The sequence below is a fragment of the Gymnoscopelus microlampas genome (assembly GCF_963454915.1).
Source record: "Gymnoscopelus microlampas genome assembly, chromosome: 7".
Taxonomy (NCBI): Eukaryota; Metazoa; Chordata; class Actinopteri; order Myctophiformes; family Myctophidae; genus Gymnoscopelus; species Gymnoscopelus microlampas.
The window spans coordinates 22648241-22668843 of NC_139944.1; the positions used below are offsets into that span (position 1 = coordinate 22648241).

General features: G+C 41.8%; 1 protein-coding gene across 1 annotated transcript in view; it reads right to left on the bottom strand.

The window, feature by feature from the left end:
- Positions 1-20328, bottom strand: part of LOC311048347 (protein phosphatase 1 regulatory subunit 1A-like) — a 33999-nt gene extending 13671 nt beyond the window's left edge. The window contains exons 1-2 of the mRNA XM_084061578.1: positions 19883-20328; positions 6031-6091 (exon numbers count right to left, since the gene is read on the bottom strand). Coding sequence (XP_083917704.1) covers positions 6031-6091; positions 19883-19963 — 142 coding nt within the window. The 5' untranslated portion in view covers positions 19964-20328. The remainder of the gene's footprint in view (positions 1-6030; positions 6092-19882) is intronic.
- Positions 20329-20603: the final 275 nt, after the last annotated feature.

A 20603-nucleotide genomic window follows, 5' to 3' on the forward strand; every position in this document is an offset into this window, starting at 1 on the left:
TTGAAATTCTGAGATACAAGCTTTCTGCCCGACAGCAGCGTTATGAAAAGACATCCAGAAAGAATAACATAAAGTGATGTGCTATAGCAGCTCTGGCTCTGTTGTCAAATTTGATTGCTGTGTTATTAACATCTGTCCAGACCAGACACAGTAAAAAACAGATGCCTCCTAGAAATATTTGATAAGTGATGTATCACTGGAATAACTTGTGTAATATTATTTCAGAGAAAAACACAGACATAAACAAGATTAGGCTATGCACCATGTTATACAGATTGTACAGAAAAAAAGCAGATAGCATCTGTAAATTCTGCCTTGCCATATTTTCTTGTACTTACAACAACGGACCATAGACATCTGTTTTCTCTGCCACGTTATCTTGTTTTATACTCTTTCTTCTAACAAAAGTTTCCTCTCAAAAATGTAATTATCGGAACATTGCATCTGCTGACAAGTTCTGCTGTGTGTGTGTTTTTTTTACCACAGCAGTGAACTGTACAGCATGGAATCTCATGGGACACCTGTATACATAGCAAACATTTCTGACAATATCTGAGCTCACAACGCATCGTGAGCTGGTAGAACTGCTATTTTTGGCAAATATGTGAACAAAATTATAATAAAATCAAATTAAATACATTTAAATGTAATGACAGCAGGTTGAAAGTGGTTAAAATATTTTTGGTTGGTTATAGAATTTGGTAAATTGGTAAATGAGTGTTTGATATAGTAAATAAATAAAAAATATTAATAACCTTTTGTATTGATGTATATATTGCAATACTAATGTGTGGTTGTCATAAAATTCCAAGACACACTTGGACTTGTCTCACGGCACAACAGTGTGCCTCGGGACACATTTTGAGAAACACTGGGGTAGGATATTGTCATTTGTAACTTTCCTTTTTACTGCCTTTCTCACTCATTCAAAATTAATCATTTTGTGCCCTTGTTATTTTCTAGGTCCTTAGTAGCCTATCCCAAAACGAGGAAGTATAGTTCCATTACAGTGGACTTTGTTTAACTTTTCTCACTCAGCATTACTTTATTACATATAAATGTCAAATAATGAATCATGTGATGACAGTGTTTTGTCTCAATCAGTAACGCACACATCTCCTGTAACAAACTATTTGTGACAGTTTGTTTTCCGGAAGAGCTCATTCTTTCTTCCTCTATTAGTCTCTCTCTCTCTCTCTCTCTCTCTCTCTCTCTCTCTCTCTCTCTCTCTCTCTCTCTCTCTCTCTCTCTCTCTCTCTCTCGCTCTCTCTCTCTCTCTGTCACTCTTCCACTTCCTCCCTCCCCATCTATCTCTCTCTTCCCTCTTTTGCTTAATTTATACACAGTCACAAGACAAACTAAAGTCTAAATCAGGCTTTTCCCTAGTTAGTGCATCATAAACATCTCCCCTCTGAACAACACGACTGTCTGTGTCAGAGGGAAGGTTTGAATCAGGGACCTGATTCTGTTCTGTCTGCATGTTGCTTTTGCATGTATGCCTCTATGGTGATTACCCCTGTGATGTTCTGTCAGGACTCACAGTGCTATTCCGCAGAGCCTTAAATAATGCAGGAGTCAGTATGATGTGGGGCACACCAGCAATGCTGCACCAATACAGACCTTGTATTTTCTCATAATTTACCCCTCCTCTGAAGAACCCCCCATCCCACCCCCAGCTCTTCTGTCTCTGGCATCTGTTTCAAATCTCTGTCTCTATACTATATTTCCATCTCAGTCGGTTTCAGTCTATCTGCTTCGTGTCTTTGTCGAAGCAAATCAAATGCTCTCCTCCCTTAACCACATAAATCCTACGTTGACTGGGGTTCCCCAGGGGTCTATACTTGGCCCCCCTCCTTTTTTCCCTTACACCAAAAAATAGCAGATAGGCCTATACAAGATCACAATGTCTTGCAAAGTGACGCATTGTTAACTAAGATCTGCTATTTTCACAGAATGTTCGCCTGTTATAACATGCCCAGAATAGGGTCGCTAGGGTTCATGTGGTTAATGGTAAATAGATTGCATTGCCTTTTGACCACTCAAAGCGCTTTACAATGTATGCCTCAAATTCACCCATTACCCAAAACATTTTAGGAAATGCAAAAAAACAAAGGATATTTGCTTGAGACCCATAAAGATGGGTCTGCAACCCAAAAATGGGTCCTGACCCATGGGAATTACGACTGTAAGCAGCCATGCAAGGTGCCAACACTGTTTTTAAGAAACTGTTAGGGCTTCATTATCTTCCTCAAGGATACTGACGCACAATGCCAGTGTGTGCAGGGATCAAACTGGGAACATCATTCCTCCTGGGGCTCTTGTTCTCCCTGCTCCTACAGATCATCTCCTTTTGTTTTTTGTTCAACATTTCTCACTTGTTTTTATTATATTTTTTGCACAGTCCTGTCTCTCTCTTATCTACCAGCGTTTTGTGTTTTGTCTGTCGTTCCTCCTCTTGGCGTCCTCGCCCATGTCTCCATTCTCTCTCTCCACTAATGCCTAATTTATACTCCAGAGAGAAGTCCTTGAGCCTGACTCATACTTGGCACGGGACACCATAGTACGACTATATGAATCAGGCTTAAGGATTTCTCTCCCTACTCGATTTTATTCATGAGACAATCTGTTCCTTTCTTTTGCTTCCTCCACCCCACTAGTGACTGAGGGGGGGAACCATATACTGTAGAAAGATGCATGCCTCAATTGGGCCTAAAAAGCAGAGGATTTTTATTAATGTTTTTTGCATTACAATGGGAGTTTATTCATTATAATTAATAATTACTTGTTCCAAGTCTCTGAAGGAACTATTATATTTAGACTCAGAAGTTCTCAAACTGGAACATGATGAGCTAATACTGTAAATCTGCTATATTATTTGTATGTTCGCCTAATATGACATGTCCAGAATAGGGATGTCAGGGTTCATGTGATTTAAACATTTGGGCATTGGAAAAGCAAAAACATAGGCTTCTGTGCCCCACCATCCACATGATATGATAAGTAGCCCCTTCCCTAATAGTGACCCGCCCCCACCTCAAAATGTCTGTCACTGTATCACCAATGCACATGACCTAATCTTACGCCTTATTTTCCCCATATCATTTCACCCTCACAAGTGCAAATCTCCCAAGTTACAAAGATGTTTGCTCCCATTTCTATTTTGTGTCTGAGCTCTACGGATGGCCAAGACAGTTGGTCCATCCAACCACTACACCCAAACAAGATATTTCTCAAACTACTGAATGGATAGCTCAGTGGCCTTGTGGTTAGAGTGTCCACCCTGAGATTGGGATGTCAGGGTTTCGATTCCCTGGCCGGGTCATAAAGACGTATAGAGATGGGACCCAATGCCTCCTTGCTTGGCACTCAGCATCAAGGGTTGGATTGCAACATACTAGCAACATGCATGTCCAGGGGTTGTAATTGTACATCATGGCTGGGGGATGTACATCAAGCCGACCTCACACTACATAAATAGGAGATAAGGTCATTACACACCGGCGATTTTGCGAATATACGCAAAATTCGGACTCGGTCCAAATAAATAAAAGACGTTTTTTTGCTCCGCGAAACTGATGTGGAAGCTTGCATTGACTTTATACGTTTAAAAAAAACAACATATTATTCGCATGAAAAAATCTCCCCCGGTGTGTAAGGCTCCTGGCACTGCCCTATGGGTCACATGGCTCGCAAGGCTTACTACTGACTGGATTGCCAGTCAGCTGGCTAAGCTATGCTCCCCTGAGGATGTACTCTAGTGCAGTGGTTCTCAAACTTAATCATGTCAAGGACCCCCAAATTGATATGAAGGCCCCTATCTGAAAATAGTTTGTGACAGGGACCCCCAAAAGAGAAGATTTGTGTTAACAAAATATATATTTTCAAAAATGTTATGTTATGTTAAAACATATGGATAAAGGGGTTACAATGATTGTTGTACACATTTTGCCGAGGACCCCCTGAAACCCTCCCCCCCACTTGTAAAAAATATCCACTTGTACACAAGCTATAACAAAATTGAATGGGCAGATTGCCATGAACTCGATTGATTTTAGTTACAAATGGCTTTTCCTCTAGCGCCACTGTCGAGGAATTCTGGATCAGTAATTGACGAGGCAAGAGTCTGAGATGCTATTTCAAGGTGGTGGTGGTGGTGGTTGTGCTTTAATTACGTAATATCATGGCGAGAAGTACATTAGACACACAGATCGGTGGTAAAGCACTTCTGCCACGTACAGAAGGGATCAGACCTAGTTATACTGGCGATAAGAAAGAAACCTTTTGTGTCATTAGGAACAAGCAAGCTGTAGCCTACCCAAAACAATAGATACCAGGCCTGTCCCATGGCATCATGTCTCTTATTATGCAAAATATCACAACATATCATAAGGCATCTCTCTCTCTCTCCCTCTCTCCTCTCTCTCTCTCTCTCTCTCTCTCTCTCTCTCTCTCTCTCTCTCTCTCTCTCTCTCTCTCTCTCTCTCTCTCTCTCTCTCTCTCTCTCCCCCTCTCTCTCTCACACACGCAAAATACACACGCACGCACACACTATAAATTATAGGTTTACAGGTGTATAAAAAACGACTTTTTTTGTACATGGTCCCATCATTTGTAGTTTTCAGGAAAGGGAGGAAAGAAACTCTCTCTCTCTCTCTCTCTCTCTCTCTCTCTCTCTCTCTCTCTCTCTCTCTCTCTCTCTCTCTCTCTCTCTCTCTCTCTCTCTCTCTCTCTACCCCAAGTTTCCCTTCCTTTTTGTTGTTGCAGTAACTGCAATTGAGAAGTAGGCCAGAAGAAATGTGCAAAGTGAGCTCCCTGCTGGCTAACTCCTACCACTATGTGCGCAGTAAAATCATCAGCATTACATTAACCCTCGAGAAATGTACACTCCGTACACTCTCGAGATTTTACTGCATAGTGGTGCACACCCACACATACTGTACATACAGTACTAGTACTATAGAGTACAGTGAGTGTGACAGGTAAGGAGGCAGAGGGAGACCGTGAGAGGTGTAGGAGGATGGGACAGAGGGGAGGAAAGGACGAATGGAAAATCATTTTAGTTGACTGCAATCAAAATAAAAAACAAGGCTTTACAAAAAACTATAACAAACCAAAACTAAAACGAACAAAAATCATAGAAAGTGTCCTCAGTTTTAGTCCAAAAAAGGGCAGATCTACAAACTCTACAAACTAGATCTGCTATTTTTGCTATTTTTCTGACCTTGTTGAATATTGCCCCTGTATCTTGCCCCTGTGTTGTATTTATATACAAATTACAAAAAAAGAACCAAAACTAACATTAGTAATAAAAGTAATAAAAACTAAAACTGAAACTAAAGTGTCAGACCCACTTTAAAAACGAATCAAAACTAAACTGAAATTAAAAACCAAAAGTCAAAACGAAATAAAAATGTAAAACTGATGAAACATTTATTATAAAATAAACTACTAACTACACAGGATATTATAACCTTGGTACAGTAGGTAAAGGAGGGAAGGACGAAGAAAGGCAGGGTGGGAGCCAAGGAGCCTGTAAGGCTGACTCACAGTGTTGGATAAATCTCTGGAGGAGTGCTGTTGTGTTTGATCACTGAGTTCCCATGAGATGAGATGCACTGGGCTGTGTTTTATTTATTTATCTTCTCCCTCTCTTGTAGCTATGGCAAGACTTCCGCAGGAGGGTTTAGTTTAGTGCTTAAGCAAGTGGGGAGACTGCGTCACAGATCTTATGACATAGAATTAAGGAATTGTGTAATTCTAAGATTTGGGTTAATTACTGTACATGGCTCGAGCTTGCTTTTGTGTGCGAGTGTATATGCCTGGTGGATTTAAGGACTTTGGTGATTTATTTTCATCTCTGGAAGGGTTTCTGAAGGCCATTCAACAGACATCCCACCCTCTGCTGCAGTATTGCGCCTCCCAAATCGCACTGTGTGCATGCGTGTGTGCATGTGTGGTGCATGCGTGCGTGCGCGCGCGCACACGTGTGTGCGTGCGTGTGTGAGTTATTGTGTGTTTCAAGTACTTCACCTGGTGATGACTGATCGCTGGAAGCTACCAAGGTTGCAGGTGTGGGTCGGCGTCTCCTTATCTACAAAAGAAGGAAGTAGAGGCAGAAGTAGTGTTATAGTACTTACTGTATGATGTTTATCTGTCAGCTGCTCGATGTTAAGCATACCACATACACCATGGACCTAATGCATTCAAATTCATCTTGCCACATCTCATGTCATCCTCATCACATCTCCATCTCTCACTGTGACACTTAACCTTCACTTGATGTTCAAGTGCTGGTATTTCTAAAACTACAGGAGCAAAAACAAAAGAAGAAAGAAGAAATAGTGATTACACTTAAATCAGAGTGGTGTTAATAAATTGCTTATTTTATGTAAATCGATATTTTTTATATCGATTAAACTGATTAGTTTGATTAACTTTATGCATTGGTTTATCTATTGATTTATTGATTTAATTGTATATACTTTTTTCAATATAAACTACCTTGGATACTACCAAGGTTGCAGGTGTGGGTCGGCGTCTCCTTATCTACAAAAGAAGGAAGTAGACATGTATTGTTACAGTACTTGTATGCCTATCTATTGGCTCAGTGTACTAACACATGCTGTACCGCATAGACTAGAGTACACAAGCTTGCAACGCAATGCGTTAAAATTGATCTTGTTTCATCTCATGTCATCATCTCCTTGTTCCATCTCTCCCGCACAACCTGTTATATACCGTCACACACACTTAACCTTCACTTGATCTTCAAATATATGCTGATGTTTCTAAAACAACGGGAGCCAAACATTATAGTGATCATACTTCTGTTCAACAGAGAGTTTGGCCTGCATTTCACAGAGGAGCTTATTTTTGTCATTTTGTCATCTTGTCAGGGTGCCCCTGATTCCACGCATCCTTAAAATTCAGACCTGAAACCAATAAACTGTTATTTCAGTGTGGTCTTAATAAAACATTTATGTAAGAAGTGCTGTGGTGAACCATTACTTTTTGTTTGCCCACAGGATGATGAATACATTTCCTTTTCACAGCTACAGTACATAAACTGAAACTGGAATGTAAATAAACAGCCATTTGCATGCAAAAAATGCACACACACACACACACACACACACACACACACACACACACACACACACACACACACACACACACACACACACACACACACACACACACACACACACACACACACACACACACACACACACACACACACACACACACACACACACACACACACACACAGACAGACACCCCCCCCCCAGCATAGCTGGACCTAGCTGACAGGATTGCTTACTAATGCTAAATGTCATGTGTGCTCTGGTCCTCCATGCATCATTCTAAAAGCTGCTCACGTAATTAGGAAGCAGCCTCATCCTCTGTGACAGCCAAGCGCAATGCAAAATACTCATATCATTGTGCGCTATGAGAATAACAATGAGGGCAACACCGTTCATTGTTTCCATGCTGCAAATTAAAGGTGTTTTTAAATGTCAATATTGGTAGTAAAGTGTGTATCTGTTCAGTTTACAAATGACATTGAAGGTGTATAATGGGGGGGGGGGGAGCCGTTATGATGCAAATGACAACATCATTCAATGGTTTAAAAATGAATGATATTATTCGTGAGGTGACTGAGGTCTTAATGAGAAAATATAAACACTGTGTGCGTCTTCAGGTATATCCATACAGTATATCCATTCATATTCATCTTTCAAGCACAAAATAATAGGGGGGAGATTCTAAAACAAAATGCATGCACAGCGTAAGGTGGAAGTTTATCAATATCAAGGTCAAACTATGACTATTTCTTATTTAGTGCTGATGTAGACAAAGGTTTCTGTTGGTTTCTGGACGCTTGCCTAAAAAATGCCGCTTCAGTTCATCTGCAAGATTTCCTTCACTTCCTTCTGTACACTGTCCTTCTCACCTTGCTTATTGTTTGTCTCTACCAAGGGCGATGGACTGCCGACTCCACTTAGAAAACAGAAAAGAAAAACAACATACAAGAAAGGTGCACCTTCTCAAGGAGAGATATAGAAGGAGAGTTTCATGAGCACTGAAAGGGGAAAAAACACCCCTTGCATTTCTTGTCTACAAAAAGAAAAAAGTTAGAGAAGAAAATGAATAATAGACAGTTCTGAGGCCGTATAGGCTACTATACAGTATAATGCTACTAAACTACCATGACTGACATATTTCACTGGCTTTCAATTCAAGCTAGAGCAGGTTTTAAATTGCTTCTGTTAACCTATAAAATCCTACATGGGCTTTAACTCCATCACACCCTAGCTAGTGGATCTCCTCTCTCTCTGCTCTAACCCGCCTCGGCTTCTAAGGTCTTCAGGAGCTGAACAATCCTTAACAAGTTAAAATAAATAAGCAGTTAGTAGGGCATTCGCTTTTTGATAGCCTGTTCATAGCTTTAAATTAGGGTTAGGATTGTCACTTAACTACTACAGTAGATGAGAGTTGGAATTATGCCTAATTTATGCTACGTCATACAATGGCGCTGCGGACCGAACATAGGCGATCATTAGCTTGTGAAGCGTTGTGAGCTTATAGATGGCAACTTATAGATCGGCCATTTTCAGCTATTTCGGCTCTACTTGTCTACCCCACACACACACTCTTGGTGCAGTTGGGCAATTAGTCAGGTCTTATCTGGTACCCTCCATGAACACCTTGCTGTATCTCATCACTGCATTTTGTCTCCCCTCTCTGTGTGAGTGTGCAGTAATGTCTAAAGTGAGTGTTGTTTTATTATAGAATCTAGGTCATGTGAACCCCTACAGTACATCCCAGGCTGCAGTCCTACTGATGGTCCTGCAAGTTCCCTTTCCACTATTAACCACATGAACCCTATAGGCAAGTATAGACCCCTGGGGGATCACGGTCAATGAAGTAGCCTATAGGGTTAAAGTGGTATAATGGCTTTCCACACCAAGCACTTTAACTACTGTATGTAGTTCAGTTCAGTTCATCGTCGTTATAGTTGTGGTGTGGACTCGCACATCCACTTGAGTTTTTCAACGATTTTTAAAACAATCGTTATAGTTATATGGTGTGGACAGTCCATTAAATGTGGCTGTGTCCTCAACTCGCACGCACGCACGCACGCACGCACGCACGCACGCACGCACGCACGCACGCACGCACGCACACACACACACACACACACACACACACACACACACACACACACACACACACACACACACACACACACACACACACACACACACACACACACACACACACACACACACACACACACACACACACACACACACACACACACACACACACACACACATGCTAGGCCTGTATTCATACTTTGGATCCAAGACAGCACACTAATTGAATGAGCATTTTTGCTATCTTTGAAAAGGCTCGACATACAGAGGTAAGTGCATGAAGAATGACATGTACGGGGGGAAAAAATAAGCATTCAGTATTGTGTTATCTCACCGATAGTGCCTAATTGGGTATTCAGACTAGAAGAAGCTTTGTTTCCTTTCAGCACTGCAGCCAGGATGAACGATAGGAGGCCTCTGTGAATGTTAATTATGTTGTTGGTGTTGTTGTTGTAGCATACAGCGTATTGGATTGCTATGAATATAAATTGGGATAAATCATTTGGGATATGTATAATACTGTATAATGATGCTGAAATACAGTGTGTGTGTATGCATGTTTATGTCGTAAGTTCTCGTAACTACTTGAACCCTATATTCTGGGGAAAACTTTTGCCGGAAATAGCCGGCCTACAAGCTCACAACGCGTCCCGTAGCGACACATTGTGAGCTTGTAGATCAGCTATTTTCTGGTGCAAAGAGGGGCTAGTATAGAACCCTGGGACACCGGTCAACTAAGTACATAGGGGTTGAGTGAATTTTAAAAGCTCTTAATTAAAACCATATCTTTCCAATTCAGCCCATATTGTTGCATCAATCAACCATAGGACAGTTAATCAATTCGGTTCATCCCAAGATCATACAACTACACAAACCAAAAACACAAAATATAAGTATGACTTTCCATTAGAAGCAAAGAACCAGCTCTCCCACTTCCTGTGGCAGGCACAACACCCCCTCAACAGCCCAGATGTAATTGAAATAGGGTTTGAGTGGCTAAGCAGCCATGCCTACGTTTAGTGTCTCAGTTCCGGCAAGTGCGTCACTCAGCCTCAATGATCCATAGCTGTGCAGAACTGATTCATTGTTATTCTCGACACCATGGAAGCAGCACCCTGATCCTCCGTCCTCTCACTCACACACATACCACTGCCCCCGGAGCCTTCACAATGCCAGCCTACGCTCCGTTTAAAATGCAGCTCAGCCTCTTCTGCCAACAAAATACAAAAAGGCCCTTCTCCTTAAGAGCGGTGGGCAGGCAGCGTCTTTGAATGTCTACTGATATTATGTGTGGCATATGGGGAATGTGCAAGAATGAAGCAATACGCATAGCTCCGTATAGTGCCGAACGACGCCTCTTAGCTGTTCTACAATCACTGTAGACCGTGGCCTCGAGTGGCTTTTTGCTTTAATAAAATATGCTGACATGAAAATTATACACATATCCCAATTAAAACTGTTTTTTTAATATCAATTTCACACAAGAATAACTTGAAAGTAGGTCTGACTGTCTGCACAGTCAGTATTAAGCAACTGCATGGCCTATTTTCTAAAATGTTATTAGAAACAGTTTTTGTAAATCAAAATTCCCAACAAAGTTTGACATTTTGAAACACTTTTATGTGTTTCACTGTGTATGCGCTTTATGTGGTCACAGGTGTGTGTTTATAGAGTGATTTTTTGAAGGTTTGAACACGGCTCAGGTAAAGGACTGTCCTTTTTATCAATGTTTTATAGGTTGGAAATAATAGGTTGCCCAACCTCGCCTTGATTATATGTGATCATATTTTGCTGAAAGGCATGTGCAAGCTAACATACCTTTTAGCTATTATGTAGATTAGAAATGCACGATCAAACTGCAGAAGTTTACACAACGCTAGTGTTATTTCCTCATTGGATTTCTAAGGTGCAGGCAGCCTATACAGCATGAAGCTATCAGGCAAAGAAGGACATGCTGTGCTCAACAGCGCAGAAATCAGTCTCCCTTGTGTAGTAATCAGTGGGCCAATTATTCCCCCTGTAAAAAAGAAAAAATGGAAAATGAAAAAAGAAAAGTCGATCCATCTCTGTCTTGCGATTTCTCATCTTTCATCATGTCACATGAAATAGGATCTTGGTACCGTATGGGCTAATATCAGCACACAGCCATTATAAATCTCCTCATGGAATCTTTTCCCATTCAACAGTTCTTTTCCCATACTGAAGCATGAATTATCCACAGGGCTTTGAACTGGACTTGAACTGGACTTTTCTTGTGACCTTCTCTCTGTGTCTCTGTCTCTCTCCTCACTGCAAAATCCTGAGAAGGGTCCATGTCTACACTTTCAGAGTTAAATTGACACTCAGGACTTTACAGTGCGGTCACACATTAAATTGGGAAGGGATTTCCTATAGTCTCTTAATGTCTCAGTTCAGTCTTACAACTACGCCTCCCTGTCTCGTTCACACAGTATCTCTGTCTTTCACTCTATATCTCACTCTCCTTCCCCTGTTATGTCCTCAGTGATATGGCTCTCAATTGTCCTTTCTCTCACCGACTCCAAATGCATTGGATGGGGGGCGGGTGTCAGATATTGATTTGACACATGAGTTGTAATTTAATCGCTTGAGGTTAATGGATCGGTGGACATGCTCACTCATACACACAGAACTCAAAAAGAGCTAAATCTCAGAAGGACGACACGAGAACGTGAGGCTCAGTGGTGATCAAAGCCACAGCATCTATCTTGTATAAGCCCTGGGATTGTGAGCTTACAGATCTGTTTTTTTCTTATTAACCATATTCTCTGTTACTCTATGTCTGTGAGCTGTAACAACATCAAGGGAGCGATTTCCTATCGTTAAAATGAGGAGGCTTTTAAAGTTGAAAGAAGTACTAGGGACACATCAGTGGAATACAGATGAAATGACAATAAAATGTCCAAATGGAATATAATGTCTAAAGGTGTACAATTTATCCCTGAGAAGTGAGCACAGCTTCGTCTCTTCTCCATTCAAGCCATATTTTCAGAACTGGATTGCCTTAATTTACAGCATATGCATATCTCTTGTTCTATAATCAAGTCCACTCTGAAAATTGTTTGTTGGAAAATGGCCTCCCTGAGGCGACAGGGCCTAATTGTCATGGTCACGTTGAAGCACACTTTGGACGTGACTGAAAGAGGGGGGGTTGTCTCGGGTGTGAAATGTCTTTATTAGAGGAATACTATTCCCTCTAAATGTCACAGTCCATCATCCTAACTACACAGTAAAATCCTTAGAGTTAAAATGGATCCAAATTGGGTCAACTGGGGAAGCATCTTTGATGGAGGGTGTAGGAGCCATATTTGACTTCCATGTAAAGTCTCGTGTTTTCATTATTCAAGTATTATTTACATTTGTTGTCATGGGCACTGAACTGAAAATATCGGTGGTGGGCGTGTTCAGTGTAGCTGAGGAGCTTATAATTAGTGACGGGTGGTATTCACCTGTTCACTTGTGGGGGATTTGGACAAAGAGAGGGGGTGAGAGTGACATTTTCTGTTGGCTGCTAATGCTTCACGTTTGCACGTTATGATAGTTTGCTGGGAACTGTTGTATTTTTAAGTGTTTTGTGGACATATTAAATGGTCAAACGCAAAGACATTGGACTGGACCTGAATTATTTTTGTGCACGTCATAAAGTGTTTTAGTTTAGCTCCTCGTGGCTTTTTTGGACTGCCTATTTATAGCTGCAATTGGGAGGGGGTACTTATTTTCCTGCACACTACACCGTCATGGTCCAGAGATTACATGACTTTAAATTGGTAGCAAAGGGTACAGTAAAGCTTTGAATAAAAACGACAGAAAATGGGAGTAGCAGTTGTTCTCGATACACTTGATTGCTCAGCGACCCTAAGTGCAGTCAAGTCCCTCCCTCCAACCCTTGCAAGATAAGAAGAGCTGAATGAATCACTGTGAAGGTATCAGGCATCCAGTAATATGTTAAACTGGGCGAGTCTGTCAGCGAAAAACAGCAATGTCTGTTATTAATCAACCAACCCAGAGTGTCAGTAAGGTCACTGCATCTATCCAGTACACCCAGTGTGCTTATAAGCACATGTGGATTTATAACAGAATGTTGTGTTAAAGGACAAGCATATCAATGCAGGGTGGAAAGAGTACTTTTTTATGTATATATCCACAGGTTGTCAAGTAAGGACATTTTGCCTTAGCCTCCCCTATTTCTTTGATAGCGTGCAGATTAACAGAGTACTTTTTGGCTGGGCCAGAAATAGCTGGGCCTGCCCAATAACTGCGTCTGAGAGTGACCTGTCTAACTGACTGCTAAGTCAACTGATAAAATGACACAGTTTTCTATTACATCATCAGGGGCCATTTAGAGCGGCTCCACAGTCCTCAATAGGCTCTATGCACAGCAGCCACATTGGAAAGAAATTGGGCCTCTTCCTTACTTCCTTCATAGGTGTTACCAATGATACTAATGAAGGCTATGCTCCATTCTGGTCTAACAGAGTCATGGTACTGATATTGTGCTTATTGGCTCACTGGAAAGACTCTTTTCAACTGAAAAGCTCTCTAGATTTTCATACACAGTCCAGCCTACATTAGGTTCTGGTCTAGTCTTGTTGTGGATAAGTGGCTGTTTCTTCCAGTGTGGGTCACACCTCAAGAGAGAGTGTTTTGATGGACATGGAGTCCTCCCTAGAGGCTGATGCACCCTGATGGGAAGTGTCAAAACTCAGAGATTACTGAAGCATGGGTGAGGGCCCCTAGCTGGGAGTGTACTTGCAGCATCTGTACGTACATGCATTCACACACAAACACCTCCGTCTCTCCCTCTCGCTCTCTCTCCCTCTCCCTCTCCCTCTCCCTCTCCCTCTCTGGCGCTACCTGACTGTCTGGCTCCCACAGTGTACAAACATAACAACATGCATACACAAATACACCCAGCATAGCAGATCTACAAGCTTGCAACGTGTCACAGCGTGACGTATTGTGAGCTGGTAGATCGACTATCTTTGGTGTGCGACAGCATTTCACAACTAAGTAAGCCTATATGAATCAAGCCTAAATCTAACATTTTTATAACCCTAAAACAACCATTTTTCTTGTGGTTCCACACATTGTCTATTTCTCATATTCTACTATACTTGTGGTATACACAAACACACACACACACACACACACACACACACACACACACACACACACACACACACACACACACACACACACACACACACACACACACACACACACACACACACACACACACACACTTGCGCTCTTGCAAACAAAAGCATGTCATCCAGGCTTGGTGGTGGGTCACAGTGGTCTTACAATTAAAATTAGGTCAAAGGTCCAAGGTGGCAGCCTGACAGGTGGCTCAGCCACTTAGTGCATAGACCATATGCTCCTTGTGAGTCACATGGACCCGAGTTTGGATCCAACTCCCATGGTGTCTCGCATGTCTCCCCTCTCTCTGCCCTAGGTGTACTGTCTCGCTACATCTAAACAGGAGAGCCAAAAAAAGAATAAATTGGGGCAAACTCCCGGTCGGCCAGCGGCCAGGCCTTGGTCACGCTTTTTTCAGGCTGAGAGCTGAGAACTCCCTTGTGTCTGAGACTCTTCAGACACAGGGGTAAATAGAATTTCTTCTTTTATGCAGGTAAAAGGGAAGCTGTCTGCTGCTGTGGAGGAACAGGTCAACACTGGGCTGGACGCACGGACCTCTGAGGAATGCAGCATGCTTGTCAGCCAACAAAGACAGAGAGAGAGAGTGAGAGACACAGAAGAAACCATGCAGGGCATATGAGACATTAAGCACGCACGCACGCACGCACGCACGCACAGGCAATTATGCAAATATACATATGCCCACCAACTCACCCAAACACCACAGTCACTTCACATCAACACACTCCCATACCTTCTTATATATTATATATATAATTATATACAGGGACCTAATAACTATTACAAGAGAGCACACTGACAAGCTCCAAATCCTAACCAAGTCACACTAACAAGCTTCAAGCCTCACCAGCACTGTCACTTGCTCACATTTAGCGGTCTAGTAGTTAATGTCAGGGACATTTATTTTTGGAAGGCCCTGCAGAGGGACAAAGAAGGACACCTTGACCACCATATTCTCTCTGCTGAGAATCAGATGTAGGTCATAAAGGTAAAAAGGAAAATGGATCTAAGATTGCATACACATATATTGTCTTTGATGTGAATGAGTTCTGGGGCACACAGCCATTTTTTTATGAGAAAGACGAGACTAATGTTTCACCAACAGGTGTATTGATCAGAGCATACAAAGTACATGCCCCACCAATGAGACACTGTTATCTATGAGGGACTAGTATTTGAACCTGTCATTCAAGCCTTGTCCGTTGTGGACTCTGTTGAAGACACGAGGAAGACGAATATGAGTCGAAACATTAGTCTAGTCCAGTGGTTCTCAACCTTTTCGGGATCAGGGCTCACTTGAAAATGTAAAAAGCTGTCACAGCCCATGATCAATCAATCGATTGTGTTCCAGGTTGGATCAATATACTTCCTATTTATCACAATGAAAACTCATGAGTTTTTTTTTTTTTTACATTATGTTTTTTATGTTGATGTTATGTTACCAGTTGCAATATCCTCACGGGCCACCAGTTGGCCCCCGGTCCACAGGTTGAGAACCAACAACAACCCATTTCTGAGAGGCACCGGTTCATCAGCTGAAGCAGGTTAATGGGGATACTCATGTACTGACTGACATTGAGAAAAGAGACAGGAACAGTGTGAGAGAGGATGACATGCAGTAAAGAGCCTCTAGTTGGATTAGAACATGTGCCACATGCTGCAGCAGAAAGGACTAAATAACCTTATTTATGTGGCATGCAGTCTTACCAGGTGAGCCACCCCCACTCACATTTCTGTTTAATCGTTACCAATCAGGGGGAAATTAAGCGTGTATTGAAGCTATGAGTATAAGGATGATTACCCATCGATGTTCTACATTGATGTGTAATAAAGGGAATAACACAAATAATACTTGAATCCATTAAGACCGGCAACGCATCTGCATCATTTTAAGATTTCTTTGGCTAAAAATAGTAGATCTGCATTTTTTTTTTAAATCGTGAAAAATGTGTGCAGATCTTTGAATATACAGTATATGTTTTAAAGCAAACATTTTAAACTCCGACCTGTGCCTCTAGGGGTCCCTGGAACAACATATTTTGAGATGGGGGTCTGTGGCCAAATACATTTCATTTTGGGGGTCCTTGACATGGAAAAGTTGGAGCACCACTGATATAGCAACATACTGTTAGGATTTAGAAAACATTTTTAGATATATATTTGGTCGCGGACCCCCATCGCAAAATGTTTTCTTCCAGGGACCCCCAGAAGCAAAGATTTGAGTTACAAATGTTTGCTTTAAAAATATATGCATTAAAATATTTGCACACATTTTCAAGACTTTTCAAAAATAGCAGATCTACAAGCTCATAGCGTGGCACTCTGTGCCGCACTATGAACTTGTATATCATCTGCTATTTTTGAATAGCCAAAGAAATCTAAAATGACACAGATGTGTTCCCGGATTGAATGGTTTTTCAACGTTTATTAGGGCCTTTTATAAATCATGCATGTTTGCAGCATGCTATCCAATGTGTTCTAATAAGTTCAAGGGTTATATAGAACTGGTCAGCAAACCCAGCCCTACACATTACATATTCATGATGTCCTGTGTCTAACATCTGTTTCTCTCATTGACCACAGGCTATATGCAATTATATCTACTATCTACTGACTAGAAACTAGAGAGCCTTTAATGGCCCTATAATGGATTATATAATAAACGTACAACAAACATAATGATATATGATGAAAATAAATCATATGCAACTGCTCAATGGGACTGGAATGGAAGTCATTTTACTTAATCAAGTTTCTACATGTGTGGTGAAGCAGTTACTGAATTTACTGAGGTGCATTTATGAGGTGAAATATTTACAGTTACATATATATAGGGTCATTGTGCCCATGGGCAGTGTGTAGTGAATCATCTCTGTTAAAAGACAAATCCTCCATCACCTTAACCTTGTACACACACCAGTACCCTCACCAACCACCTGTGTTCAATGTGTAACCTTTAAGTCCTGAAAAACCCAACCCTAATTTAACGCTGGATGAAGAGTCTTTATTACATGTTCAAATTCCCTATTTGATATGACTTTTGTGGTCTGTCTGTCTGTCTGTCTGTCTGTCTGTATGTCTGTGATGCAAAACAAATTTACAGTGAAAAACCTAATATTCACTGTTCCTCTGAGACAGAAAGTGCTAGTATCCTTGAGAAAAAGTAGAGCAAGAGACAGAGAGAGAGAGAGAGAGAGAGAGAGAGAGCGAGAGAGAGAGAGAGAGAGAGAGAGAGAGAGAGAGAGAGAGAGAGAGAGAGAGAGAGAGAGAGATAAACTACATAAAGTTCAAGTTGTGGCATGCACGCGGTGTCTGTCTGTGGCAGGTGCACAGATACCGTATGCCCATATGGACTGGACATTCGTGGCGCGTTCTCAACCCTGGCAACGACAGCCAGCCTGATAACATTATGCTTTGCGCCGCATTATCAGGTCAGGTGGCGGGTGCCCAGATATGCCCAAATATGCAAATGCACAAACCAGCATTGTTAGCCACCGGTTTCTGTTGTGTTTGATGTCTCATACCCATGAGAGAGCCCCGACATAGAGAGATTATTGAGAGAGAGAAAGAGAGAGAGGCATTAATAGGCACAAATGAGATGGATGGATGGATACTGGATGGATGTGTGTGTGTGTGTGTGTGTGTGTGTGTGTGTGTGTGTGTGTGTGTGTGTGTGTGTGTGTGTGTGTGTGTGTGTGTGTGTGTGTGTGTGTGTGTGTGTGTGTGTGTGTGTGTGTGTGTGTGTGTGTGTGTGTGTGTGCGTGCGAGCGAGCGCGTGTGCGTGTGTGTGCGTGTGTGTGAGTTGAGAGACAGACAGACAGAGAGATGATACAGAATCTTTCATAATGAATGGTATGTCCTATTCATAGTATCCTGAGAAAGGGGAATTAATGGGACATGTCCCTCATCGCAGGCCCTTACACACCCAAGCTGTTCACTCACAGCTGTCTTCAGAGCACCTACTGGGAGGTGCTTTTTTTGCTCCATGTCAAGATGTGACACTGGATATATTAAGCCTACCTAGGTGTGATATGACAATACTTTTTACTGAATACCTATATATAAAATACAGTATATATCAATGATGTGACAATAATTTAGGGAAGGTGTTCAGAAGATATTTGCAAACATTTTTTCATATGGACATGGTCGCTGTCGGGCAGAAGTCTTCTACCCAATTATTTCACCTCTTCGTTTTTTTCATGTCGAGCAAAAGTTGTGAAAATAGCTGACCTGTGGGTTTTATAAATATTAACAATGAAAAGTATTAACAGGAGCTTGTGACTTAATAATAACTACATTGTTGGGTCCATTGGAACAAAAGTTATTTTGTCCATTTCCTGAAAAGAAACGTTTTTTGGACATACAAGGTTTCCACCCGACAGCGACAATGTGATGACCAAGGAAATATAGAGGCATTCCTTGTTCACTCAGCTAGAACGGTGTTCAGTATGTATAGTACAATATTACGATAGTAACCCAAATCCCAGTCTCCAGTCTCATGTCATGGTATCGATATTATTAATCTATCACCAAGCCCCGCTACAAGGATCTTAAAACACTGCACCCAATGCAGCTTTGGATATCTTGAATCATTGCTATAGTTTGCCTACTACAGCACCTGTGTTATTAAGTGGCTTAGTCCTCCTATAATTAAATCTATTAATCTTGAATTTTTACCAAGCCCTCATAGTAGGCTCATACTGCAGTTCATTAATAGACTGGACACAGTTCTACAGCCTACATTTTTGATGCCATCTAATTTGACCTTGAATATGTAGAGTAGACGGCACATCAGTTTTTTGTGTGTCTCTGCAACTCATGTAAGCGGCGTCCTTGCAGTCAGTCAGTCATTCCAGTCAATCAAAACAACAACATATCACTGGGGGTTCTAATTCCAGTGTTCCACGTGTCTCTAAGATACTGTGACTAGGAAAATAAAAATTCCATTCTGTTCAGTCATTTCAGAGCTGCTGCAACAAGGGTCTTGTCAATTAATTAAAATGAGAGAGAATAATAAATGCAAGACCTTGAATACTCTGGGGAAGCAGCTTTTCAGAAGAAGACAAGAGCATACTGCACTGTATTACCTGCAGAACAGCCAAAACAGTGAGATTTATTTTATTGCACTTCTGGTTGCCCCCAGCCATGTCTGACTCTGCTGATGTTTTGTGTCTATTTAGCAGGTGGTGTGTTTTTTAACAAACACACATGGGAGGAGAAAACAATTGTTGCCCCAATACCTTAATTTCCTGTTAAAATCTCAGAGTTGTCTTACTTTTTCTTTCTTTCTTTTTTCTTTTTTTGCTTTCAAGGAGATTTAAATGGAATGCTTCCACCCACCTTCACCCTCTCTATAAGAAACTCACCTCTGCACTTATTTCACTGACACCGACAGTAGCCATCATGGACCTAAAGGTCCCACAAAACAATAAACCCATCTCATCACAATAACCTCTTCCTCCATCCTCTCCTCTTTAATTCCCTTGCCACCTCCAGCCTCCTCCTCCTCCTTCTCCTCCTCCCCATCTCCCTCTTCTTACCTGTTCGGCAGCCTCCGGGTCCAGGTGGGTGTCCAGGAGGGGAACGGTGAACTGAATCTTCCTCGGGCTGCCGGTTTCCATGGTGGCACTGTCCCTCAGCGACTAGAGAGAGGAGGAGGTCCCGTGGGATAGCAGAGTATCAGCCAGGAGGGTCCGTAGGGAAGGGAGGAGAGGGAGGTTCAGTGACGGCGGCTGAAACAAGCAGATAAAAACGGGGCTTTTGGTCCTAGTTCTCCCCTGGGTGTAAACGAGGAGTATGCTGGTTTCTATCTAGCCTTTTCTTTTCTACTGATTTAAATTGTTTTCCTAACTCACTTTTCCCTAATGACCTTTTTTCTTGCTCTTTTTCTATCTCTTTCTGTTTTTTCTTTTCTTTTTCTTTTCTTCTTTCTTTCTCAAATCCTGAGCACCTGCCGGTGTGACAGCCTCTCGTTCTTCAGTGTAGCCTCACGCTCTATCTCTGCGTATCTGCCGGCTCTCAGTGCTGCTGAAGCAAGGGCATTCTGCACTTAGGAACCACCTCCCTGACTCTCATTGGCTGTACCCACCTCGCTCTCAGACTATAAGTCCCACCCCGCCACCCCCTTCTTTATCTCTGTTGGCTGTCTGAGCCTCCCCCCTCCTCACCACAGAGGGTTGAGTGAGGCTAAGACATGTGTGCATCTATGTACACATGCACACTTATGTATTAAATGCACGCACATACGCAGTCCATTACACA